The sequence below is a fragment of the Trachypithecus francoisi genome, unplaced genomic scaffold (assembly GCF_009764315.1).
Source record: "Trachypithecus francoisi isolate TF-2019V2 unplaced genomic scaffold, Tfra_2.0 Lachesis_group2, whole genome shotgun sequence".
Taxonomy (NCBI): domain Eukaryota; kingdom Metazoa; phylum Chordata; class Mammalia; order Primates; family Cercopithecidae; genus Trachypithecus; species Trachypithecus francoisi.
This window is the reverse complement of record NW_022681465.1, coordinates 111,968,750-111,995,650: the sequence shown is the minus strand read 5'-3', so window position 1 is coordinate 111,995,650 and position 26,901 is coordinate 111,968,750. Positions and strand designations below refer to the sequence as shown.

The 26,901-nt window shown below is 46.6% G+C and overlaps 1 protein-coding gene and 1 non-coding gene across 3 annotated transcripts in view; both read left to right on the top strand.

Moving 5' to 3' along the window:
* The window catches only part of HRH2 (histamine receptor H2), a 53,884-nt gene extending 38,392 nt beyond the window's left edge, over positions 1 to 15,492 (top strand). For both annotated transcript variants that reach the window (XR_004429896.1, XM_033180126.1), the window contains one exon: positions 12,535 to 15,492. Coding sequence is in view for 1 of the 2 variants with exons in the window: in XM_033180126.1 (XP_033036017.1) it covers positions 12,535 to 12,727 (193 nt within the window). In the remaining variant the exon portion in view is untranslated. The remainder of the gene's footprint in view (positions 1 to 12,534) is intronic.
* Positions 8,362 to 8,466, top strand: LOC117066202. Its single transcript, XR_004430190.1, has one exon. It is a non-coding gene; the product is annotated as a U6 spliceosomal RNA (small nuclear RNA).
* Positions 15,493 to 26,901: the final 11,409 nt, after the last annotated feature.

The window sequence follows — 26,901 nt, the reverse complement described above, 5'->3', positions numbered from 1 at the left end:
TGTTTCTTTCAGATTATTTCCCTAGAAACGGAATTTCTGGAAACAATTACTGGCTAAAGGGGAGGGGTATTTGAAGCCTTTTGCCACACTTCGCCTCGCTGTTTTCTAGACAGGCTGTGGGGGCCTCCCTGCTGCCAGCCCCATCAGGTTATTACTTCCTCGAAGCTACATCAGCAAGAGGACCCTAGAAGGGCTGTGGGGGCGGCAGACTAAGGCAGAGGGCATAGACCGCAAGGAGAAGGGGTCACCAGCATTTAAGGATGGGCGAGGGGACAGGGAAGAGGGGAGAGGAATCCTCGAAGGGGCTGAGAAGGAACCGTCTGAGAGGTCCCCAGGTCCAAGGCCTGAGCCATTCAGAGGCTACAGAGCCAGTAAAGGTCTCAAACCAAAGAAACTGGCACGGCGATTCAGGGGCTACACCCAGGACGCAGCACTCAACAAGCCCAGGCAATTCCCAGCTCTGCCAGGCACTGCTCAAGGCCCAGGGGCAAACAGTAGGCCTCTCTGAACCTCAGTTTCCCCATCTACAAAATGGGCGTGGCGCTTCACCTGCCTCTCAGAGCTGGGACGTAATGAGGGATCGTGACTGATACTGAGAAGTGCCTGTGTGTGAGCCGCCGTTGGCATGAGTGGGCAGTGGCCTGGGGGTTTCCTTCAGTTTGAAAAAGACATTTCACAGTTTTGAGGAGAGGGTGCGTGAAGTCAGCCCATCTGAAAGTGGCAGTTATTGAAAAGTTCAAGCAGCTGGGCAGGGCAAACACAGTCCAGGACTTGGGAGACCTGAGTGTGACCCCGATTCTGGAGCAGTGTGGGCCAACTCTGGGCCCCCTCTGAGTTCGGCCTTGTGCATTATAAGGCGGGGAGCCCCCCACTTGGCCGTGGGGCCGACCTGGACTTCTCAAGACTCCGCCACTTACTGTGAGTCCTGGGCAAGTGACTGAAGTTCTTTGGGCCAAGACGCCCTCATCTGTTAGAGATAAGAACAGGATAAATATCTATCATATCGATCATGTGGATGTTGTAAAAGTTAAGCGACAGTGTGGATGTTAAGGGCCTCCTCCATGCATACTCTTGTGGTTTTATTACCAGCAATCCTAGGTCAGTAGCAGGAAGTGGATGGCAGGGAGGTGGGGGAGGGACTTCGCCGGAAGTAGGGCTCCCACGCCTTCACTTCTTCCACCAGACGGGCTGCAACACACTCAGCGCCGCCTACTGGCTGTGTGACCCCCTTGCCAGGTCTTCTAACCTCTCTGTGCCTTAACTTCCTCTTCTGTAAGACGAGGAGAATCTCAGCACCTGCCCTATGGGGTTGGGGTGAGAAGGAACTGAGTTAAGACATAGAAAATGCTAGAGACAGGCCGCAGTCCAGCAGGAGCTCAGCGGATGGTAGCCTTGCGTGGTAGTTCTTAGGGCTCAGCCCAGGCTTTCCGCCTAGCGGAGGTGGCAGGAGCCCAGTTCCTCTGCTCACCAGCTGTGTGACTTCAGTCAGGGTGCTCAACCCCAGGGAAGGCCAGTCCCCTCTTCTGTAAAGTCCTTGCTAGCATGACTGCTGGTGGGGTGGGGGATCCCAGGCTGAGCACCCAGTGCATGCTCAAAGACCATGCTGAGTCACACATTTTGCCTAAAGTTTTACCTTTAAAGAGGATTCCCATGAAAATTGCCCAGACCCACTCCCCTGCAACCTCATCTCTCCCAGCAGTGAGTGAATATGCTTTGCCAGAGAGGCAAGCTCCCTTCCCCATTCCCTCACTGGGGTATTCACCGCCCCATGCAGTCATAGAATTTGAAGAAGGGCTGTCCGGGTCACAGACTGAGTCCAGTCGTTGTTCAATTCATGACACTCCCCCTGCTCTACAGCCTTCAGTGGCTCCCCAGTGCCTGCCAGATCACACACAAATTCCTCAATCAAGACCTTCATGCTGCGACTATAGAATCCTTTTCTGCCCTTCTCATCTTCTTCCGCCCCATGCTTCTTCCTCTTCAGCTGAGATAGGCCATTTCCTGTTCTCAGAGAATACCCCAGAGCTCAGGCTGCTGTCTGCCTAAAGAGCCTTACCCACCTTCCCAAACACCCCTCATGGCAACAGGCCCAACTCAAATGCCACCTGCTCCATGTAGCCTCCCGTGAACTCCAGAGCCAGAAATGGCTTTTGTGCCACACAGTCTTGCTGGTGCACGCCCACTCATACTCACGGGCAACGCACCCATGCACGCTCAGGCACTGGAGCACACACACGCTCTTGTGTGCAAGCAGACCTGCCCTTGTGTGTAGTTTACACCTGTGCATACACTGGCACACCTACCTGCAGACGCTCACTTACAGGCTCCTGTTATCACACAGGCAGTTTTGTTTTTACACTGCAGCAATTAACCCAAACGTTTTCTCACCCTTGAGTTGCTGGAGACCGGCAGCCCTGCCCAGATCATCTCCGTGTCCCTCGTATTATCCCTCTGTACCGTTTTGCCTGATCCATTTAGCCTGCCCCACAGGAAGCAGCATGTCATCATGGGAGGGAAGCGTGCTTTGAAGTCAGATAGCCCTGGATTCAGATTTGAACGTTGCTACTGCATGACCTGGGGCAGCTCCTACTTACGCGGAGCCTCACGTTCATGGTCTGTTAAATGCACACACCTGTTCTAGCTTTATCGTACCATTGAGAAAGTTAAACAGAAAAAAGATGCAAAACACCTAGCTCAGGCCCCAGAACATGAGCACTTAGCAAATGCTACTTCTTGCCAGGCATTTATTCATTCACCAGCAAATTCAGGGATCCTGCTAGAGTCACAGCCAACCCCTCCCTCTGGCAGCCTCCAGGTCAGGGCCAAGGCTGTAGCTCAGGAGTGTTCAGGGATAGGGGTCCCAGGAGCTCCCTCATCACAATTCCCTTTGTGGACCTAAAGCTCCCAGACCCTCACTTTCCTTTTATCATGGAAGATATTAAAAAGGGGTTAAGGCCTGTGACTGACAACTGTTGATCTCAAGTAAGTCCCACGGGGTTCATTTCACCTCACTGGGTGCAAAAGCAAACCCAGGATGTTTGCAAAGCTCTTGCTGGGAGTCTCCCCAGCCTGCTCAACAGCCTGCTCATGCTGCCTGTTAACGCAGGATGAAGTGAGCCCTGCCTTAAAGGGGGATCCCTGCCATTCCCACCGCCCCTCAGTCTCCACTTCTTCAAAGCAGACCCTGGGGACAGGCAAACCCTCTGTGCTTACTTCCAGAAAACCAGGAGAAGGCCTTGAGAAAAGAATTCCTTTCATGAACAGAGGGCTGAAGTGTGGTCATTTGGGCATATTGGGTAATGTTGGTTTGTGGCAGAAAACAAGGGGGAATGAAAAGAACACCGTGACTGGTCTCCAGGTGACTTTGTGTCCTGAAATTTCCACCATGGCATATTTTAAAACAACCAAAAAATAGGCCGGGGGCGGTGGCTCAAGCCTGTAATCCCAGCACTTTGGGAGGCCGAGACGGGTGGATCACGAGGTCAGGAGATCGAGACCATCCTGGCTAACATGGTGAAACCCTGTCTCTACTAAAAAATACAAAAAAACTAGCCGGGCGAGGTGGCGGGCGCCTGTAGTCCCAGCTACTCGGGAAGCTGAGGCAGGAGAATGGGGTAAACCCGGGAGGCGGAGCTTGCAGTGAGCTGAGATCCGGCCACTGTACTCCAGCCTGGGCGACAGAGCGAGACTCCGTCTCAAAAAAAAAAAAAAAAAAAACCAAAAAATAGGTATGGCCTAGAGGAAAGGGTTGCCCCCAATTTTTGCAAAAGCCTAAGGCAATAAGAAAGACCTCTTGTGAGGTGGGTTGTGGCTGGCCCCGAGGGTAGGAGCCAACCCCTCTTCTCCCCAACCTCCTGCACTTCCATTTCGTCTTAAAGGAGTGACATCCTGGTGACCCAGTTCCCAGGATGAAACTGACCCTCTCAGTCTGGGGTTTCTGTGTGTTGTTCAGTACAGGATCAACCCAGAGCCCTAGCACACAGTCCCTCTACTGTCAGGTTTTTGTTTGTTTGTTTGGGTTTTTTTTTTATTTGAGACAGAGTCTCTGTCTGTCTCCCAGGTGGGAGTGCAGTGGCGCGATCTCGGCTCACTGCAAGCTCCACCTCCTGGGTTCATGCCATTCTCCTGCCTCAGCCTCCCGAGTAGCTGGGACTACAGGCACCCGCCACCATGCCTGGCTAATTTTTTGTATTTTTAGTAGAGACGGGGTTTCACTGTGTTAGCCAGGATGGTCTCGATCTGATCTCCTGGCCTCGTGATCCGCCCACCTCAGCCTCCCAAAATGCTGGGATTCCAGGCATGACTTTTTAGCTCATGAGTTTAGTCCCATGAGTTTTTAGGGACCCTCAGGGACAAAACATTTACAAAGGAGGAGAAAGAGAAGGATTCCCTGAAATTTCAAAACATTCCACTTCTCCCATCTCATCTCATGGCTTTCACAGCCTCTTCTTCAGGACTGCTCCTGTTGTACAGATGTGGAGAGGGACTGAGGAATGGAGAGGGATGGAGTTGTCTGAGACCCAGCAGCGGTGGATGAGGAAGGCTCAGACAGAACACAGGACTCCTGGTTCTGAATCTCACACCTCCTCCCATTCACTCCTAGCACGCAGTTGCCGCTCAGATGTTTGTTGAAGTGGTAAACCTCCCTCACGGTCTCCCTCCGGGGCTCCTGCCCACAAGACTCTTACAGGCTGGTGGTGAGAAGGTAGATGGTGAAATGAAGCCAGAAAGTGGGTACCTGCTACTGGAGACAGCCGGGGAGAAGCTCGACTGCTTCTGACCATCTGTGAAATTGGGAAGTCAGAAGACAGGAGAATCACTATCCAAACTGAGATTTATTGGGGTTCTCATTCTTTTGTTAACACACATGAACACCTACTATAAACTTGGACAAGGTAGATGATGAAAGATCCAATGCCTGCCTTTATGACACTCCTGTTCAGTCCAGGAGACAGACAAGTAAGCTGACACCTAACCCAGGGACATAAGTGCCTCGGCAAAGGGGCTGCAGGGGCCAGGAGGGACCCAGTAATTCTGGGAGACCTCAGAGACAGCTGCCCAGAGGAGATGATACTGAGCAGAGTATTGAAACAGGAGAAATTGGCCAGGCATGGTGGCTCACACCTGTAATCCCAGCACTTTGGGAGGCCGAGGCAGATCACGAGGTCAGTTTGAGACCAGCCTGACCAACATGGTGAAACCCTGTCCCTACTAAAAATAATTTAAAAATGAGCTGGGCATGCACCTGTAATCCCAGCTACTCAGGAGGCTGAGGGAGAACAATTGCTTGAACCCGGGAGGTGAAGGTTGCAGTGACCTGAGGTGGTGCCATTGCAGTCCAGCCTGGGCGACAAAGCAAGACTCTGTCTCAAAAAAAAAAAAAAAAAAAAAGTAAAGACACAGGATAAATTGACCAGCAAAGAAGAAAATGTAGGAATTTAAAGCAGTGTGAATAACAAAATCTGTGCAAAGGCACAGATGCAAGAAATAGCAGGGTAACACATACAGATGGTGGTTCTGTCTGATCATTTGTATGATAAGCAGTGGAGGGAAATGGGAAGGGGCACTGACATTCATCATCCGTTGTCCTCACATTAGCCTTGTGAGGCTGCTATTATTAACTCATTTCACAGATGAGAAAACTGAGGCTCAGAGCGGGGCTGAGCAAAGCTACCCATGCCCAGTAGCTCTGAAACCGGGTCCTGTCCCCTGGTGGCTGAACATATTATAACACCGTCCACGTAAAAACATGAGATTCAGATTCAAATGACATTTATTTAGGAATATGATTAGTCTGAACCCTCTTAACTGCAAGTAGCAGAAACCCAGTTAAAAGAGGATGGAGTTTGGGAGATAGGTAACTGACTCATAGAACTGAAGAGACTAAGAGTAGCTTCAAGCGTGGCTGGACCCAAGTGCTCAAATGTCCTCAGGAACTTGTCTTTCTCCAACTTTCAACTCGGCTTTCCACTGTGTTGACTTCATCCTCAGGCGGAGTCTTCCCACAGAGCCACCAGTGGGTGCAAGCTTCTATCTTAACATCTTTGCAGACCCAGTGGAAAAGTATATCCCTTTCCTACTATTCCAACAAAAAGCTCCAGGCTTCAGTTTCACTGGCTGGATTGGGTCATATGTCTATCCCCGAACCAACTGTCACATACCCAACCCTGAAGCCAGGGCAAAGGGAAATAGGTCAATTCCACCTAATCCACAAGGACAAAAAGTGGGGAAGGTCGAATTCCAAAGAAGAATCAAGGTGCTGTTAGCATGAGAAGGGGAATGGAGGATGGAAATGTGAAAATGAGGTGTTTATCACAAACACTTACTGTTCAGCAGATGCCATGTTATACACACCTATAACCCCATTAGCATCCACTAGCTTCCAGTGTTCTGGCTCAGGGCAAAGAGGGGCCATGGGGCCGTGAAGTGGGTTGAAGAAGATTAAACCTACTAGAATATTTGCAAGTGGTAGGTTGGTGCAAAAGTAATTGCAGTTTTTGCCATTAAAAGTAATCTATACTAGAGTCTACACAGCATGGGAATCCCAGTTTGGTGTTTCATCCCAGCTTATGCACAGCATGGGGGGCAAGTCAAGTAAGAGAGAGAAGGACTCCTGCCACTGGGCTTTTTAAAGCTAAATATGCATGTCAAAATGCCTTGGATAATCACTTAAAAAACAGAAGGTAGAGATTCCATATGGTATGGAGGAAAGAGAACGAGAAAAAGAAATCAACTTAAAACAAGAAAAGGGGGGAAATTTAGAAAAAAATGGGACAAATGTAAAGCACAAAAACAGATGGAAGAAATGAATGAAAATAAATCAGTAATTACAGTGAATATAAATGGAATAAATTGGCCAATTAAAAAAATACAAAGATTGTCAGGCTTGGTTTTTTAACTCCAAACAAATGTTTTTACAAGAGACTTAAAATATAAAAAACATAATTTTTGAAAGCATAGAAAGGAAAAAAAGATGTACCCAGCAAATACTAACTGAAAGAAATCTGAGTAGCTATAAGCAAAAGTATACCAACTTTTTTTTTTTTTTTGAGATGGAGTCTCACTCTGTTGCCCAGCCTGGAGTGCAGTGGTGGGATCTCGGCTCACTGTAAGCTCTGCCTCCTGAATTCACGCCATTCTCCTGCCTCAGCTTCCTGAGTAGATGACACTTGCCACCACGGCTGGCTAATTTTTTTTTTTTTTTTTGTATTTTTAGTAGGGACAGGGTTTTACCTTGTTAGCCAGGATTGTCTCTATCTCCTGACCTCAGATCCACCCGCCTCAGCCTCCCAAAGTGCTGGGATTACAGGCATGAGCCACCGCACCCAGCCAAAGTATACCATCTTTAAAGATAAATATGGTCACCATATTTTGATAAACAGTTCAGTTCACCAGAGAGATACATTTTAAATTTGTATGTACCAAATAACCCTGCTTTAAAAATATGTAAAGTTGACAGAACTACAAAGAGAAATTGACAAATAATCGTTAGGGCAGAAAATGTATAATATACCTCTATCAAAATTTACAGATTAAACTATGATAAAATAGTAATTAATATTTGGGAAACACAAAATGCTTAGAACACTGTATCTAACAATTAGAGAGTACATATTCCTTTCAAGCACATATGGAACATTTAAAAAGCTGACCATGTATTAGGCTAAGAAGTATGTATCAGCATATTTCAAGGCATTGAATATGCTTCATACAGAATAATTATCTGACTACAACAAAATTAAATAATAACAAAACTCTTACATAGTTGTAAACGTTTTTAATAGATCATGGGATGAAGAAAAAATAATTACGGATATTAGAAAACATTTTAAAGTAAACGACAATGAAAATACTGCACATCAAAGCTTATAGGATGCCACTAAAACGCTACTCAAAAGGAAATATATAGCCTTAATGGCTCATATTTTTAAAAGCAAATTTGAAATGTAATGATTTAAACAGCCAATTTAGGAAGTTAAAAAGAAAAACAAAATAAACTCAAAGACAATTAAAGAAAGGAAACAGTAGAGACAAAGGAAGAAATTAATGAAACAGAAGACAAAGATTTAATAAGGAGAAGAGCAGCAAAACCAAACTTTAGTACTTTGAAAAGTTCTGGCAAAATTTGTTAAGATAACAGAATAAACAACGTAAGTAAAGACTATGAATAATAAAGGGGAGATATTAATATAGATGTTGCAGAGATCAAAAAAGATAATAAGAACATTATGATCAATTTTATGCCCAAAACAAGAAGAAACTAAGGTGAAGTGAATAAGTAAACAGAACTTGCCAAAACTGACTTGGGAAGAAATAGAAAACCTGAATGGCCCTATAACCATTAAAAATAAATAAAATGACAGGCTCACTTTGGCAGCTCATATACTAAAATTGGGGCCATACAGAAAAGATTAGCATGGTTCCTGTACAAGTATGACATGAAATTCATGAGAATTCTGTATTTTAAAAATAAATACATAATATGAATAAAACACCAATAGTATTTGGTTTTGCAAATGAGTTCTACCAGACACTCAAAGAAAAGAGATCACTGTGCAGTCCTATACAAACTCTCTCGGAGGAGAGAAAAAAAGAGAAACTCTCCTATTTATTTTATGAGAACAGATTAAAAAATAAGTATGAAAAGGGAAATTACAAGCTAATCAGAAACATGAACATAGTTAACAAAAATTTCAGAGCATTAGAAAACATAATCGTGCAATATTTTTAAAGAAAAATATAATTCCTTGTGACCAAGTTAGATTTATACAGAAACAGAAGGTTGCTTTAATATTAGAAATGTTACTAATGTAATTCCGCTCCTCAACAAATTAAAGAAGAAAAAAAGTCTTTGTGAATATTATATCAATAGAGGCAGAAAAAAAAACACTGGGTAAGTTTAAGCATTTATTCACGATTTGAAACACAAAACAAAATATCTGAGCACATTCTGAACAGAAGGAAACTTCCTTAACCTGAGGAAATACTAATAAACTATTTCTAAAATAGCGAGCAGAGATGGCCATCACACTTCTATTCAACATATTACCAGAGATCAGTCCAGTAAGACAAGAAAAATAAATTAAAAAAATAAGAAGGGGAAAAAAACAAAACTATTATTATTCACAGCTAATAACCATCCTCTATACAAAAACCAGAAAGTATCTACAAATTGTTGTCATGAATAAGAAAGCTGAGCAGCATTGCCAGGCATAAAATCAATGTACATTGTCAACTTTTGAAAACTACCACTTATAAGAACAATTAGAAAATTAGACATTGAAGAAGAGTTAAACAAATCTTTCAATGATTATATACTTTTCTTCATAAAAACCTGGTATGTCTTTTGTTAGATGAGTACCTGGGTGCCTTGTAATTTTGGTTGTTGTTATAAGTGGTCTTGCTACCTATTTCTGATACATAGAGAATTGGACTGCATATATGCAACTGAATTTTGTATACTGATCTTACGTGCAATACCCTTGTTATACCCTAACATTAATTCAAATGACTCATAGATTCTGGAGGAAAAGACGCAATTTAATAAAGATGTTTCTCCTTGCCAAATTAATCTGTATGTTCAGAACAATTCCCATTAATCCAAGCAGTGTTCTCATAGAAATGGACAAGCTGATTCTAAAATCTGTACGGTTGAGAATAGGGTCAGGAATAGCCAAGTCTTTTCTAAAGAGGAAAAAAATAAGATATAGCAATTAAGTCCTTGGTGGTAATGCTGCAAGAATAGACAAATAGACTAGTGGAAAAGGATAGAGAATTCAGCTAGCACTCAAACACCTATGCACCAGGGGACAGGTTCAGTGAAGTCCCGAGCAGCATTTCTTGTAATGGTAAAAAACTGGAAACAATCCAGATGTCCTTTAACAGATAAATGCATAAATAAATTGAAGTCTATTCATACAATGAAATATCATTTTTTAAAAATTATAGCACATTTTAAACATATACATAGTAAGGCTCCCTGAACCCATCACACAGATGTAAACAGTTATCAACTTATGCCCAATCTTTTGTTTCTTTTGTTTGTTTTTAACTGCTCCTTATGGAGCGGGACTACCTACTCCCCCCACACACAGGACCACCTACCCCCCAGAGTAGACCTTTTTTTTTTTTTTGAGACGGGTTCTCACTTTGTCCCCCAGGCTGGAGTGCAGTGGCACAATCTCAGCTCCCTGGAGCCTCAGCCTCCCAGGTTCAAGCAATCCTCCTGCTTCAGCCTCCCAAGTAGCTGGGACTACAGGTGCATGCCACCAGGCCCAGCTAATTTTTGTATTTTTTTTTTAGAGACAGAGTTTCACCATGTTTCCCAGGTTTTTTCATGTTGCCCAGTCTGGTCTCAAACTCCTGAGCTCAAGCAATCTACCTGCCTTGGCCTCCCAAAGTGCTAGGATTACAGACATGAACCACTGTGCCTGGCCCTGAAATACTTTACAACGGTGAAAATGAGCTACAGCTATACCTATCAAAAATATAGTGTTAAACTGTAACAAAAGGTTAGCTACAGAGAAAAGATCATAAAACATGATTTTATGTATATACAAGTGAAATACAGGCAGAACAACGCAATAGATTGTTTAGGGATACAGAAATATTTGCTGAAACCAGGGGCTGGTCAAGTTCAGTTTCCTAATCTGACAGGTGGTTCCACTGGGAATCTTTTCAATATGCCTTAAGCCATGTATATGTGTTTTATATAGCGTCTCTTTGGATGCTTAATGCATTTCATTTAAAAATATTTAATGAGTAAATTGACATGTAACAAAGAGATATGACTGAATAGAGGAAGACTTGAGAAGTTTATTTTCATTTTAGTTAATCTTTATGGTCTGAATTTGTTACTATGAACATGTGGTATTTCCAAAATAGCATTATTTTAAGTGATTTTTAGGCCCCTTAGAAGAAGGGAGGTGGTTATTTCCTAGCCTAGAGCTAGCTGTTCTTTGATAATTTCACTGAGTGCAATGAGAGTTGCCTTCTCAGAGCCACAGGCCGCATCTGGAATGTTAATGCAAGGGCAAATACCTGCCTGCTTGGTCAAATATGTACACTGCTAACACGGTAAAGGACGCCTGCAGGCTCTGAAATGCCAGAGGGATGACCTTGAGGCCCAGGTGCAGGTGGGGTGTTCAGGGAGGAAGGGCCACACCCAGACCTTCTGCAATGGCCTGGCCGGCACACGCCCTCACATGGAAGGAAGCGCAGATATCAGCTATGTCTTTGTTCACAAAGCCTTTCAAAGTCAGGCCTCCAAACCCACAGCTATCATCAGATGGACACTAAAGGCACAAGTGTTCCCTTCCCTCTATGTGGAAGGGAGAAGGAGGAGTACGCTTGATTCCCTTGGTGGCCGAGGTGTTCACAGCTGATTTGAATGCCAGATGGAGTAACTCAGACTTCTCCCAAACTTCTTCCCCAACTCGGGGCATGCTGCAGATGCTCAGGAATCATCTCACTAAGACTCGGAAATGGCACACTTTGACGGGGCTCCTACTACCAGACAGCCTATGTGTGCTTACTTTTATGTGTATTCTGTAACACTGAATTCTTTCAGGAGTAGGAAAAGTGAGGGCTGGGTGCAGTGGCTTACGCCTGTCATCCCAGCACTTTGGGAGGCCAAGGCAGGAGGATCACTTGAGCCCAGGAGTTCAAGACCAGCCCAGGAAACAGAGTGACAACCCACCTCTATAAAAAAAGGCTTTTTTTTTTTTTTTTTTTTTTGAGACAGAGTTTTGCTCTGTCGCCCAGGCTAGAGTGCGGTGGCGCGATCTCGGCTCACTGCAAACTCTGCCTCTCGGGTTCACGCCGTTCTACTGCCTCAGCCTCCCGAGGAGCTGGGACTATAGGTGCCCACCACTGCGCCTGGCTAATTTTTAGTATTTTTAGTAGAGACGGGGTTTCACCGTGTTAGCCAGGATGGTCTCGATCTGCTGACCTCATGATCCGCCCGTCTCAGCCTCCCAAAGTGCTGGGATTACAAGCGTGAGCCACCACGCCCGGCCAAAAAGGCAATTTAAAAAAACTAGCCAGTCACAGTGGCACGCACCTATAGTGTCCGCTACTCAGGAGGCTTAGGCGGGAGGATCCCTTGAGCCCAGGAGTTTGAGGTTGCAGTGAGCTATGATCACGCCACTGCACTCCAGCCTGGGCAACAGAACAAGACCCTGTCTCAAAAAACACAAAAACAAAAACAAAACAAAAATCCTGAACTGGATATTTTTATCTTCATTTGAAGTGCAGAGAAACTAAGAAAACTGACCACAGGCATACAACATGTTAGAAGTGGAGTTGGTATTTGAAAGCAAGTCTCCTGAATACTCCTTCTTGTGGGTTGAGGGAAGAAGTCCTTGTTGCCTATAGGCTGCTCTGGGTGGCAAAGGGCGGTTCCCCTCCCCTCCCCACCCCATCCCACCCTTCCCAGGCCCTGACTTAGTAGAAGCAAAATCGAGAGGCTAAACCTGGGCTGCCCTGCCTTGCTCTGCGGCCACCTCAGCCTGGCATGTGCTTGTGTCTCCTCAGGAAGCTAGCACTGTCCTGCATTACGTGCTCCAGCAACCTCCTGAGCTGCTGCAAGAGCCTGTGGGGGCTCAGGTTCCTTCAGAGACACATGGGAGGCCCCTCGGAGGAACCATCGGGGGAGCCACTGTCTGAGGAGCCACAGAAGAGACCTCCCCAGAAAGCGGTGAGGACGCTGCCCTCTGAGGCTGTCTAGACCTAGCCCCAGGACACTGAAGATACTGCTCCTGGTCCCCAAGATGTGACTCCTGGAGCTCCTAAGGACCCAGTCTCCAAAGCCACCAAGGACTCACCCTGGACTGAGTCGGGGCGCTCCTGGAACACACAGTTGGGTGTGGGGTCCTCAGGCCTAGGGCGGAACAGCCTATTCTGTGCTCAGCATTCCCAGACAGGCACACAAGACTCCTCTGGGCCTGAGTGGGCTGAATCCCATGGGTTCAAAGTCCATGTTGGTGCTGGCCCTGGGAGTCATGAGCAGAGACGGTTGGACAGACGGGGATGCGTGCACATGTGTGTGCATGGGTGCGTATGTGTAGGAACGTGCATGTCCTCTGAGCAAGGCAGAGGGTATTGCAAGAAAGCATTGGTCTCTCACTCCCTCTTGGGTTCTGCAGGATGAAGGAAAGGAAAGGTAAAGATAGAGACAGGAAGGAAATAGCTTTTCATGAGCACCTACTGTGTACCAGGTGCTTCCCTGGCATGAGCTCTTGTAACCCTTATAGCAACATGAGTTTACAGCAAGACTCACCACCCCAACTTTACAGAGATGGAAACTGAGGCTCAGAGAAGTAACCCAAGACCTACCCAAGGCCACTCAGCACCTAGAAAGTGTGCCTAGCACATAGGAGGCATGCAAAAATATTTGTTGAATGGGTGAATGAATGAGACGATGGGTGAAAAGCCAGGCCTCAAACCCACACCGCTGACACTGCACTACATCGCCTCCCAGAAGAGAGGGCAAATATTTCCTTGACTCAGCCACCTTCCTCCTAGCAAGGCCTAGACCTCCAGGCTGTGGGGGTCCCTTCCTGCTAGAGTATGACCCTCTCTGGTGCTTGTCATCAAGAAGTGGTGTGTAGTGGACTTGCTGGGGAGAGTGTCTGCAGCCAGGCTTCATGGAGGGAGGAATGGAGCTTGAGGGACTGTAATGGTTGTGAATGGAGTTGGCCCCCAGCACTCTCTGGTGGCCATATGACCTTGGGCACGTCTCCTGACCACTTTAAGCAGCTTTTGATTCTCCTGTCCAAGAGGGTAGGCCCCCTGTTCCTATTCACAGGATCCATAAAGTGTCTCAAAGAGACAGGATAGTGCCAGCCCCAGAGAGAGGGGGCTGTGGAGGGACTTCTGCCCCCAGGGCTTCTCAGTGGCATCTCCTGGCTGGCCCCTGACACTCAATCTTCCTTGGTTTCCAAGATGCCTCGTGGTCTTCCCCCTCCCTAACATCCCTGACCTCCCTTTTCTGTCCCTTTTGCAACTCATTGTCCTCTAGCTGCCATCAGATGTGGCTGTTCCCTAGGCTCAGTCCGGAGTCCTCTCTTCTCATTCAGCACCTCTCCCCCTGTGACCTTGTCTGCACTCACAACTCCAGTTACAAGGCACGAGGTTCGGTTACGAAATCCCTCACAGATTTATAACTGCAGGCTTGGCTCCTTCCGGGAGCTTGAGACCCACTGCCGCCTCCACAACACCTCCACCTGGGAGTTTCAGAGGCGCTCTCCCTCAGCGTGTCTGCAGCTGCGTGCCTGCCTTCCCCCTGCACCTGCCCTGTTCCCCAGGTCCCTTTCTCAGACCAAAGCCTGCCCTGGCTTCACAGGCTGAGGGTCCACCTTGCCACCTCCCTTTGCCTCGGTCCTCATGGAGCCCTGGCTCCACCATCTGCTGGCTTCTCCCCATCTACTCTGTGTCACTCCATCTGACCACCATCATCTCCATCAGGACAGTTGGAACACCTCTCAGCACTCTCGCCCCCACCCAGTCCACCCTCCACCCGACAGCCAGAGTGAGCCATGCCAGATGCAATCCAGGTCGTGCCACACAGCTGGATAAAATCATCTTCAGCCCGGCCCTCGGGCCCTGTGTGCTTGGACCCTGCTGGGCCCTCTCCAGCCTCTCCCTGCACCAGGCCTCCTCTACAACTTCACTCTGGCCCTGCTGTTCTTTTCCTTTTAGTTTGATTAACTCGCTTTGCCCATTCCATGCTCAAAGCTGTTTCCACGACAAAAGGCTCCTCCTGCCCATTTTAGTGCCCTGATATGTCATTTCCTTGAGGAAGTCTTCCCTGGCCCTTCACACCAGGCCAGGCCCCTGCCACACCCCTCAGAGCTCTCCTTGGAAGGCACTGGCACGCTGTTGGTGTGATTCCTTGAATATTGTCTGTCTCTCCTCCTCACGAGGCTGTGGGTCCTGTCTGTTTCTGGTGCCCGTTGTCTGTCTAACCCCTGCAGGAGAGTTTGTCACATGGTAGGAGCTTAATAAATGTGTGTTGGATGAATGAGCAGAGAAAAGAGAGTGCAGAGAGTGGACAAAACAGATGCTTTCAGCAGTGTATCTGCCAATAAACCTAAAGGCAGGATTTGCCCTGGTGACCCCCAGAGGTGCTTAGTCTCTTGGCTGAATTCCTTCTGGAATCCCCAGAACCCCCTCCTTGGAAGTTTTCCCAGGAGTCTGAGGCAGGCAGGTCTCCCAGTCATGGCCACATGACCTCGAGTGAAAACAAACCAGTCTGGCTGTTCACAGACTCAGCTGGTCAGAGCTCTGGCCCGAGGGGCCAACACACCACCCGCCACTGCAGAAGACGCCTCCACGTCTGTCTCTGGGCTGCCTCCGCCTTCTGCAGGCCTCCTGGAGCCTCTGCTGGCTGCAGAAGTGGGGTGCATGCTGCCTGGAGGAGGAACATCTGTGGTGGGACCCCAAATCCATGTTTGTGTTACCATCGTGTTCCAATAAAACTATCGAAACAGATGCTGCCTCACGGTTTTATTTTTTAACTTCCTGGTGAGGAAATGCTTCCCAAACTTCATCATACGGTGTCTTGATTTAGAAAAAGAGTCATGATAAAATGCTGGGGTAAAGGCCAAATTAAAAATTGCCTCAAAAAGTAAAGACATTTTCCAGAAGCTAGTTTTATCTTAAAGGGCCACACCAGAAGTGAGGGAAGGGCTGATCAGAAGGACCTGGAGAGCCAGGTAGTTGGGAGGAGCTTGGTAAGTCTTCCTGGAGTTGTCAGATGCAGAGACACCTTTTTTTACATGGGAGAAAGAGGCATCTTTAAAATGGAAAACTTGCCAATCAAACAAGCCCACAATAGAGAGTGAGTGGATGGATGAGGCACAAGCAAAAACCAGGTCAAGGAAAATGCATGGATTTTATGCAAAGAATGAATCCTAGAGCTACCAACAAAAGGGTTTTGAGGAGGAAGGAAGGGGGCAGGCCGGAGTTGAGGATGTTTTATCACCGCAATGTCAGCCGTGAGCCGTGCTCCCCGGCATGGTAGGGAGGAGGCCAGAGGTTGTGGAATTCTGAGCTTCCATTCCTCCAGAAGAGCCCACAAAGACATACCCTGACAAATTTTCACAAGAAGCAGAGAAGAGATTGTGTGTAAATCAAATGTACAGGAACTGCTCTGCTGAAAATGAGTTTTAATATATATTTCAGAGGAGAAAAGACAAAGCTGGAAGACTTGGGAACGGTGAAGGTAGTAAATTGGGTTGGCAGATGATGCTAAGCAGTCCTGAACTGAAGTGTTAACCCCTGAGCGACAGCCACGGGTATGATGAATATCCAGGCTCTTTATAGGCAAGCAGCCAGGGCTGGGGCCTGGGAACTACAACGTCCAGAATCCTGTGCCAGCAGGCTCAGATTCCACCAGTGGGAATCAGAGAAGCAAAAATCGTGATCACTAACTAGGCAAAGGCGAATGGGGTTGCAGAGCGGGAAGGAGACCAGAGAGTCTTTGAGAAACTACCAAGACTAGGGCGTGTGAGGCCCAAACAGGCCCCATGGGCAGACGGGAGGCTTGGTGGCCACATCAGGAATTGTCTCCTCCCATGAGTCACGGGAAGCCTTTGAAAGGTTTTTAGCAGAGGGGGCTAAAATGATGCAGTGTGTGTTATGAAAAGAGCATTCAGGCTCCGGTGGAGAAAATAGATCAGGGGGAGGATCGGGGGCAGATCGTGAGGCCCCTGCAGCAGGTGGGGGTGGACAGGAACATTCTATGAGCATCTGCTCACTGCAGACCTCAGGCTACATCTGGGAACCCAAGGGAATCAAAGCTCATGCCCACCTGAAAGATGGGCATGCACCTAAACGATACAAGGGAATGAGGGAAGAAACCAGCTGTGTGGAGAGCGGGGTGGCTGCGGCTGGGAGGGAGGTGCGGTGCTCGAGCGTGGGAGGATGTGGACCCAGCAGCTGTGAGGTTCTAGAGGAAAAGGCTCCTGAGTACCCTGGTTCAGGGGGTGTTTAAACCCGGTTTAGATGCAAGGTGGGTGGCGGGGAGTTGCCTGGTAGCCAGATTGAGGGGTGGTTTGGAATCTAATCCCAGCTGAGCTGGGTGGGATGGAGAATCCCATTCTACTCACAGCGACTGAGCCCCAGCAAAGCACCCGGAAGTTCACCATGCTTGGTGTGGCCCTCAAGACTACTGTCGAGGGTGAGGTCATCATCCTCATTGTCCAGATGAGGCAATGGAGCTCGGGGAGTTCAGGTGGCTCTCCCCATGTCACACAAGCAGGAAAACATTGCTGGGGACACACGTTTCCCACCGGAATTCCAAGCATCCAGTGAGAATTCAGGAGCCCGAGCCTGCAGAGTGAATGGAAGGAGCCCCCCACCCCCACCCTGCCACTGCCCCAACTGTCAACAGACCTAGTCTCATAACTCAATGTTTTGGAGGTCTTTGCAGAAGTCAGTGCCATATCCCTGACCTCCTCATTTGAGGTCACAGAGCACAAAGTGCTTCTCAGGTCCTGAGATGCCACCCGGCAAGCCGCTGCACTGACCTGGCCTGAACTTAGCCCTCACTGCCTGGGCCATTTGGGGCATTACCAGATTCTCATGCACCTGGTGGGCCTGGCAGGACTCCCAGGGAAATAGGTCCCCAAAGGGACACACAGTGTGGGCCACGTGGCTCCCAGATAAACCATCTGTCACTTTCCACTGACTTTTACGAGCCCCTTCCTGTACCCAGACATGATGTCAGCCCTTCTGTAGGCACCAGCTCGTCTCTTCTGCAACCAGCCATCCCAGGTAGAGATTAGCATCCCCACGAGCTGTTAACAACTCCAAAATTAACAACCCAAACAAGCAGCATACCTGGGGCTCCAGCCAGATTCGCTTGTCTCCAAAGTCCAGGTCTTTTCTTTATCTCGAAATTAATTGTTAAGGACATAACTGATAATAGACATACAATCTCTTTTTAAAATGGAAACATTACAAAGAAAGGTAGAGTTTATTTGATACCCCCGCCAACCATCTTTTTTCCCTAGCAATTTCTTTCCATGCAACCACTGTTACCCTAGTTTGCTGTATGGTATTTGGTTCGGTTTTATTTATTTTGTTTTTTTTTAACAGGAAAGTTATACTGCACCTAAGGAACCAAATTCAACAGTATGTCTTCAAGTTTCAACCATGCTGGCACATAAAGATCTTCCTCATTATTTTTAGCCGTGGGAAGGTGTTCTATGGCATTGGTATTGGTAGGTACCCCACAGTTTAGCTGTCTTCCTAGCCACAGACATTTGAGTTATTTCTATTTTTTTTTTTTTTTTTGGCTGTTTAAACACTGATATGCTGATCGTCTCATGCACATGTGTAAGTTCAGGTTTTTTGGTTGTGTGTGTGTGTGTGTGTGGTGTGTGTGTGTGTGTTTAGCATAAGTATACCTGCAAGTGTCTTTCTGAATGTGGAGTATACATGCTGCCAAACAGCCCTCTAGAGAAGCAAAGCATATTCACACTCCCACCAGCAACACTGGGAAGAAATTGTCTCTTCACAGCCTCAACATCCCACCTGTGCCTTCTAGTCCTTCTAGTCCTCCTAGAGATGCCCTACTTCCAGTGCAGGACAGAAAAGGTAGGTAGAAGAAATACTCAGACTTCTCCTGAGGCTCACCCCAGGCTCTCCCTGAGCTCTACCAAGTCCTGCCTTCCTCCTTGGATCTCTGTGGAGGAAGCCAGTCCTGCCCGAGTTACCCAGCTATGAGAGGCTTTATCAGCTAAGAATGGCTCCAGGAGTGGTCTGTAACAAACATCCACAATATCTCTCGGCATGTGACAGTAAACATTTACTTAGCTCATTCATCTGTAGGCAGCTAGTCTAGGATAGGCTCTGCTGGGATGGTTCAGCATTGCTTCCGGTGTCTCCCAGGCTCTCCTGGGACCAGTAGGGTCACCCAGCCATGTTCTTCTCCGGGAAAAGGCAGGGACATAAGAGAGCAAGCCCAGCAACACATGTGCATTTCAAGTTTCTGGGCATCTCATCTGCAAACACACCATGAGCCAGAGCAAGTCCCATGGCCAAGCCATGGATGAAGCAAGTAAATCCACCCCTTCACTCTCCAGTGGAACTGAGGTGAGGGGTAAATGACTGTCTAATCCGCCACAGAAGCCAGGCCAGATACGACCTGAAATCTGCCTGACGCCAGAGCCCTGCAGAGCAAGGGTCTCAGGATGGAGACAGGGTCCCCCAACTGTCTGAAAATGAGTTCTTTAAAGATCCTCAACTCCCCATTATTGAAGTTGTCTTCAATCTCCTACACACACCACAATGATTTTCTACCCTGCCCCACAGTGAGATCTCTAAGACTCAAATCTGGGCCTTGGCACTGCCTGGTTATGGGCCCCTCAGTGCTCTACCTCCATCACCATTGACCTACCCCTTGTGGTCTGGCTCTGCCTAACACTCCAGACTCACTCACAGCCCTTCCCCTTTGCCGCACTCTCCTCTCTTGCTCAAGGACCCAACCTCTCACGCATGTTCTCACTCCACGGTCATGTCTGCTGCAGAATTCCCTTCCCAGGCATCATTCAAGTCCCAGCTTGGGCCTCACCTCCATGTCAAAGTGATCCCTGTCTCTGTTCCCAGACTAATTCATTTTACTTCCTCCCTTGGCACATCCCTCTGTCCAAGAGACACATCACAGACATCCCAGAGGGTCTAATTCAGTTGCCTTCGGGGCCACCAAAGCTCACTGGCTTAAGACAAACAGAAGAGGGTGCCTGGCAATCTACATCCAATGTCCCCGCTGTTGATCTCCACCCCAGCCATGCTAATTGCACATGTTTATATGACCTTGGCCAAAACTCTGCTGGACGATGATGCTGCCACCCGGGACTGTGGGCCGAGTCTATTTTTCAGGAGAAGACATAAATTTGGATATTTCTTAGGAATATTAGATGGGTTAATATTTGTAAAGCTCTAAGAAGGATGCTGGGGGCATCGTAAATGCTGTATACTTGTTAAAGTAAGTGGATAGAGGGAAGGAAGGGAGGGAGAGAGGAAAGAAGGGAGAGGAGGAGGATAAATTAGATAAATCTCTCTTTGAAAAGTTGGTAATTTTAAAAAATGCTATACTGAAACAACCAAGCCTTTTTATAGGCCACATTTGATCAGAAGGCTGCCAGTTTGTAGACTCAGGAACAGAACTGCCCTGTTACTCTGGGGGAGCCCCTCGAGGAGAAAGTAGGGGTGGGATGTGGCCCCTGCCCAGAGCAGACGCCACTGAGGATGCCTCCTCCATTTCCCTCTGCCCTGACAACACCGCGCACACACTTCCCTCCGCCCCTCCAGGGAAACTGGAGAGAGCAGGCAGACCTCAGAGGAAAAGAAATACAGAGAGATTGGGAATTGCCTCTGTCTTGACTGGGGTTTCTCTACAGTGCTCAAGAGAGGTCCCAAGAGCCTCCTGACCTCAGAAAGGGTCTTTAGTGAGCCCGCTCCTCCCATCTTCATCACCATTGCCCTACGTCAGGCCTCGCCTTACCTTTCTTGGACTCCCCACTAGCTTCCAGTCCTCATTCCCTCCTCGTCCAATGTCTATGGACACCTCCCTGTGTCCCCAAGGGCATCTCAGAGCCAGCAGGTCATGGTATTGAATTCCAGCTGAGGGAACAAGTCACAATCCAGTTCCCTCATCCACCAATGGGGAAAATTGGTGGTATCTTACAGAGTTGTTGGAAGGTTTCAAAGGATGTCATGTCTGCAAAGTGCTCGGCACAATGTAACCAAAGAGCTTAGACAATGTCATGTGCTCAATAAGCATCAGCTACTGCTACTGCCAAAGTGCAAGTCATTGAGTCCTCTTCTGCTTAAACACCTTTGTGGCTTTCACTACCTTTGAATGCAGAGCTGGCTCCTGGGCTTGACATTCACAGCCCTGCCTGATCTAGCCCAGGTAGGCTTCCCTGCTCCCACATGGATGCAGTTGCCAGCCATGAGATGTACACACCCAACTCTAAATGATACATTCTTGACTTGTCAATTCTGAGCCTTCCAAATGTCAAGACCTTGCAGGCTGCCCCTTCCCAAAAGCAATGGAGGTCCTCCACCAACCTGGGAGCTCAGTCCAGGATTTGAGTGCCAAGGCAGGGCTGCTCTGGGCATTGAAATTGAACCTCTCTTAGAGACTTAGGGACAGAGCTCATTCTGAGTTGACTCCAGGATCTTCTCCCAGGGATCCAGCATTCATCTGATCTAGAGCCTGAGCCAGAGAGGGAAATCTAAGTGACTGACACAGGCCCCTGTGTCTCATTCTCTCATCCATGACATGGTGGTACTGGGGACATTTTCTTTATGCTATTTATAACCCAAACTGCCTTTTCCAAAGAAGACCCCTTAATGTTAACTAGGTCCCCTTTGTTCTGCTGAGCACCTGGATGAATCTGAAAATTCATTTATCTGCATAATAGTGGGAGAATAATTTGGAGTTCGTGAGGTACAGTCTGGGGTGGCAGGTGGTGAGGAGGAGGGATGAGAAAAGAGAAAAGAGATAAAAGTCGTTAAGATGGGGACAGAATGAAGTTAACCATGTACATTCCCAAAATGACACTTGGAAGAAAACTGAATGCCTCATGTTCGTTTTATAGTTGTACACACTGATATGCTGTAAACCCTTCTCCACCTCTCCTCCTGCACAAAGATCTCCAGGAGAGACCCATTGCACTCATGAGTATTTTGGCTTTGGTAGTGGGTGTGGAATCTGGAGAGGGAGTGGAGTTTGGCATCTGGGCCCACATAGACCACAACAGAAGGGACCCTGGAGGAGGCAGGTTTCCAGAGCTAGAAAAAAACAGGAGACTCTGGATCCTTTGGGAAGTCACTGGAATCTCGGGAAGGCTATGGTCTTCCTAGAGGGTAGTAAATGAGTGAGATCAAACCAGCCTTGTCCAGATCTCAAGGTATCAGGAGGCCACAGATACCATCTTGTTTGCACAAGTTTAATAAAATCTACCTTACAGGTTGTGGTGAGGATTAAGAGATGATGAATAAAAGCATTCGATACATAATGACATTATTTAAGGTGGATTTTCCTTGTGGTTGTGACTCCTTCCAATGCCAGAAACAATACTATAGAAATGTCCAGTTTGAAGATTTAGGTCCCAGGCAGCATAAAATGCTAAAGCACTGGGTGGATCTAAGCAGGTGTTCAAATGATTTTAAATCTTTCAGACTTGTATTGTGTACGAGAGGTAGAGGGGAGAGGACCCTCTTAGTTCTTGGAAACTGTCTCCTTTGAAACATGTCACTAAAGACAGGACGGGCCCAAGCTGAGTTAGAGTGTGAGCCAGCCAGATGGCGGGGAGCCCTGAAACATCATGGAAATAAACCACAAACATGGTAACTCCAGTTTCCAGGATCATTCTCCTCTCATAGCTGGAGAAATGTGCATTGATCCCCACACTTGACCCTTTAGGGAATTTTCCAAAGTCCCTTGTTGTGTTGACCCTTTTCTGGAGTGTTTTTTGATTGAGATATAATTCACATACCATAAAATTTGCCTTTTAAAGTGTACAACTTAATGTATAGTATATTCACAAAATTGTGCAACCATCACTGCTAAATTTTGCAACTTTGCAAAATTTTTTCTTTTCCCCAAAAGAAACCCTACACCCATTAGCAATGACTCCCCAGCCCCAGACAACCATGAATCTACTTTCGGTCTCTGTGAATTTGCCCACTCTGGACATTGTGCCACACACGAGCTATCAGAGCGAGCTTGGGGCCCACAGTGTCCTCTGCTGAAATGCAGGAACCCAGTAGCTCATGCCATCGGGCTGCTTACCAGTAAAAAATAATGCCTTGTCTAGAGCTAAAACTCTTTCCTGTGCTTCCAGTAACTTATTTTTGGATAATCCCCAAATGAAACTAAGGAAGGAACAAAAACCGAAACAAAATGGGAAATGTTTTGCTGAGTATTTTCTGAGTACTGACTCCATTGTGACCATGGAAATAAACAGGTAAGTGACTTTGTTTCTGTATATAGTTTTTGTTAACAGAAAAATCAGTTTTTCCCTGACCCAGCTAGTTTAATATTGAACAAAGATTGAAAGACATAGCTCTGAAGAAATGCCAAACCATTTACCTCCCTGAGAACCCTGACCCCAGCAAAGGCTTGACCTAGAAAAACCCTTTTCTCCCCCTTTCTATTGTTAAGAACTTTTACCCAAAACTTAGGAATAAAGCTAAAAGGTGACAGCATGTCCTTTGAGTGTCACACGGGGGGACCTATCTAGCAGGCCTGCCCAGGACTATCTGATTCTCCAGGGGAATGTCCCTGTGTTTGACTTACTGTTTACTATTGATTAGGACCCAGACTCTGTAAAGTTACATGTTAACTTGTAGAAGTTGCAAATAGCTTCCTTTTGGCCCATTAGAAATGCAAATGATTTCTGTACAGTGGCAGAGATCACACCAAAGGTTATAGTTTACTGTCCTGTAGGACATTACCCTGTTTTTGTCTAATTCAGCAATCCTATCCCAAGACATTCTTTCAGTGATGGTCTATGGCTGTTTCTCAGATTCTTATTTGAACTAGCTCCACCTACCATCCTCCTTGTTCTCTCATTAATGAGTTAAATTAATCTGTGTTTCGTGTTGGCTATCTATTTGCATGAGTCGTGTGTTTAACCTTTTGAACATTACACTTCGATGAAATCTTGGGTTCTAACCACAGCCAGTGGGCAGGGACTCCCCCTGCTGGCAGGGCCATTTTATTCATTACACGTTATAAGCACAAGATTTTCAGAAGCTTCCAAAGGTACCTGGGACTTGGAAAAAAAAAAAAAAAGGAAAAAAAGAAAGAAAAGAAAACAGCCTCTAAAGTATGAAAAGAAAAATGCAAATTTAAAATGAGTCTACATTTGATTAAAATCTACAAAATGCAATCTTTTATTTTTATTTATTTATTTTTTATTTTGAGATGGAGTCTTGCTTTGTAGCCCAGGCTGAAGTGCAGTGGCGCAATCTCGGCTCACCGCAACCTCCGCCTCCCCGGCTCAAGCAATTCTTCTGCCTCAGTCTCCTGAGTAGCTGGGATTACAGGTATCCACCACCACGCGTGGCTAATTTTTTTGTATTTTTAGTAGAGATGGGCTTTCACCATGTTGGCCAGGCTGGTCTCGAACTCCTGACCTCAAGTGATCTGCCCGCCTCAGCCTCCCAGAGTGCTAGGATTACAGGCTTGAGCCACCACTCCGGGCCTAAAATGCAATATTTTAGATGTCTACAAAGTATAGCTTGTCAGCCATAGCTCAGCTCAATTCATAATTATGTAAAAATTATCTTTAATATGGGATATTCTGAGTGGTTACAATGTCTGATGGGAGTTCTTCAGGACAAAGGCAGAAGGCATGTTCTGTGCATCATTTTTACTTAATGTAAAACCGGCTCCATCTGCCCTATTTCCAAGACGAGATTGATCTAGGACTATAGACACCCCACTCCACCTGCCAAGGCCACCTTGCCTCTCCAGGATCTGGTGGGACATAATTCATGTCCTCTCCTGGCTCCCTCTGTCACCAAGATGCTGTGCCATCTGTGTGATTCCTTGCCCACACTCAGGGCCACTGGGCTCTTGATGCTAGTCAGCTACCCATCCAGGCAGCAGGAGACCTGCCTCCCCTCTTCACAACCCACCAATCTTCACAAGGATGTGTACTCATAGACATCCCCTTCTGCTATCCTGGAGACAACGGCCAGCCAATCAGCTTGGCTTTGTTGAACCCTTGCTGCAGGCTGTAAGAACCTAGCACGCGCGCACACACACACACACACACACACACACACAATACTCTAGGTTTAAAGAATTGCTCTCCTGTGTTCTGCTTTTGAGCTGCCTCTCGAGCAATTCCTTGACTAGCTGGTATCATGGGTCACTCTAAGGGGCGAGGAAGAGGTTTCACTGAGGCTTTCATATCTCCACCTCCACAGGTCAAAAACTATTTCTTGAAAGGTCCTAATACTGATTTTGATAATGTAGAAGTATCAATTTTGGCCAGCTATAGAGAACATCTCAAGCACAAGAAACTCTCAACCACGCCAAAATTGCTCTTAGAGCCGTGGGGTGGGGATTAAGACCCCTGTCCTCCCAGTTCTGAAACCATAATCAGGTCCAGCATATTAATGTTTACAAAACCAAATTTTATTTTGACCCCAGATAAGAGAAGAACACAGATATGCAAACTGCAGGCCTCAGGCCCTTTGCTGAGGGGAAACCACACTCCTCACTGGGCCTCAAAACCCTGAGATATGAGCTCTGGCTCCAGTTCTAGTTCTAAGGGAACCTTAGGGGATCTGTTGCTTCTTTATCTGTACCTTGGTTTTCCCATCTGTAAAAAGGGATCAAGGATCAAGTCAGGGTTGCATATAACTCATCTAGCACCTATTTAGTATTTAGTAAATATATGTTTTCAAGGTCCCATAATTTTGAAGTAAATAAAAATTAATTTATCCTATGTGTCACCAAAATGGTAAAGGTTTCCAGGTCAAAAAAAAAAAAAAGTTCCTGTGGTTTAATGTTTGATGAAGGTTCTTTTTATACAGACCCCCTAACCTAGGGGGTTATTCCACATCTTAGCAACACACTAAAATGTTTCCAGACAGCACCTGAAATGACTCTCCCAAGTGTTAAATTCAATTGCAATTCACAAGCTGACATAACATTACTGCCTGCAGAATATGGTTACATAGAAACACTGATTGGCTTTGATCCTGCAGTCCTCTTTTCATATTCTGGAATCAGCTTTTTTTTTTTTTTTTTTTTAAATAAGCTAGAGGACTGGAAGGTGACAAACCAGTGAGAAGGGGGAGGAAGTTCTGGGCTGGAGATTATAAACAGCAGCAAGGGCTGTGGAGGTGTTTCCGGGGATTGTTTAAATATTTACCCCAAATTGAAATAGAATGTGACTTTTAAAAATGGTAGGGATTAAAAATCCTTTATTTGGCAAGATCAGATCCATCATTATTCTTCCAAACCAGTGGTCTCAGGAAACGAAAGTGACATGTTATTAGAAGAAAATGTAAATGTTTCATTTTTGTACATTGCTGCTGGGTGATTCCTGCTACCTTGTTATTCCCTGTATTTATTGCCATGGCAAGCAGCTGTCAATCAGGGCTGCCCCAGTAGGGAAGCACCCTCTCACATCTAAATCCTTTCCTCTATCCTGAAAAGCCCTCCTGCCCAGTGTAGAGTGCAAACCTCTGCATTGTGCAGCCTTCTTTACCCCTAGGGTGCAGACATATGACAGAATATCCCAATCAAAGGCTCGAGCAACTTTGATTTAGCAATAAGCTCCTCCAAGCAGTGGGATTGCAGGATCATATGATAGTCCTATTTTTAGTTCTTTGAGGAACCACCATACTATTTTCCACCGTGGCTGTACTAATCTACAGTCTCATCAACAACGCGCAAGCATTCCCTTTTCTCTGCATCCTCACCAACACCCGTTATTTTTTGTCTTTTTGTTGAGACTGGGATGAGATGATATCTCATTGTGGTTTCTGCCAGGCAAGGTCAGAGTCCCAGCACCGGGAAGTGGTCGACTCGTGGGTTCATAAAAAAAAAAAAAATGTACCAACAATAGTATAAGTTTGAAAAAGGAAAGTTTATTAGACAGGAAGAATGCTGCAAAAGCATGCAGCAGGACACCTCAGCAAGAAGACAGCACGCTGCAGTGAATTTTCCCTTAGGGGCATCTATGGACTTCAAGGCAAGAGCTGAGGGTTGTAAAATGAGTTTTGGTATGGCCTTCCAGAGATGTATAGAAATTTTAGTTACTTATAAAAGTTGAAAGAGGCCTGGAACCAGATGCCGACTTTGGATACTAGGGAAGTCTCATTACTTCTGATTTTCTCCAGATCTAGGGAGCTTTGCCT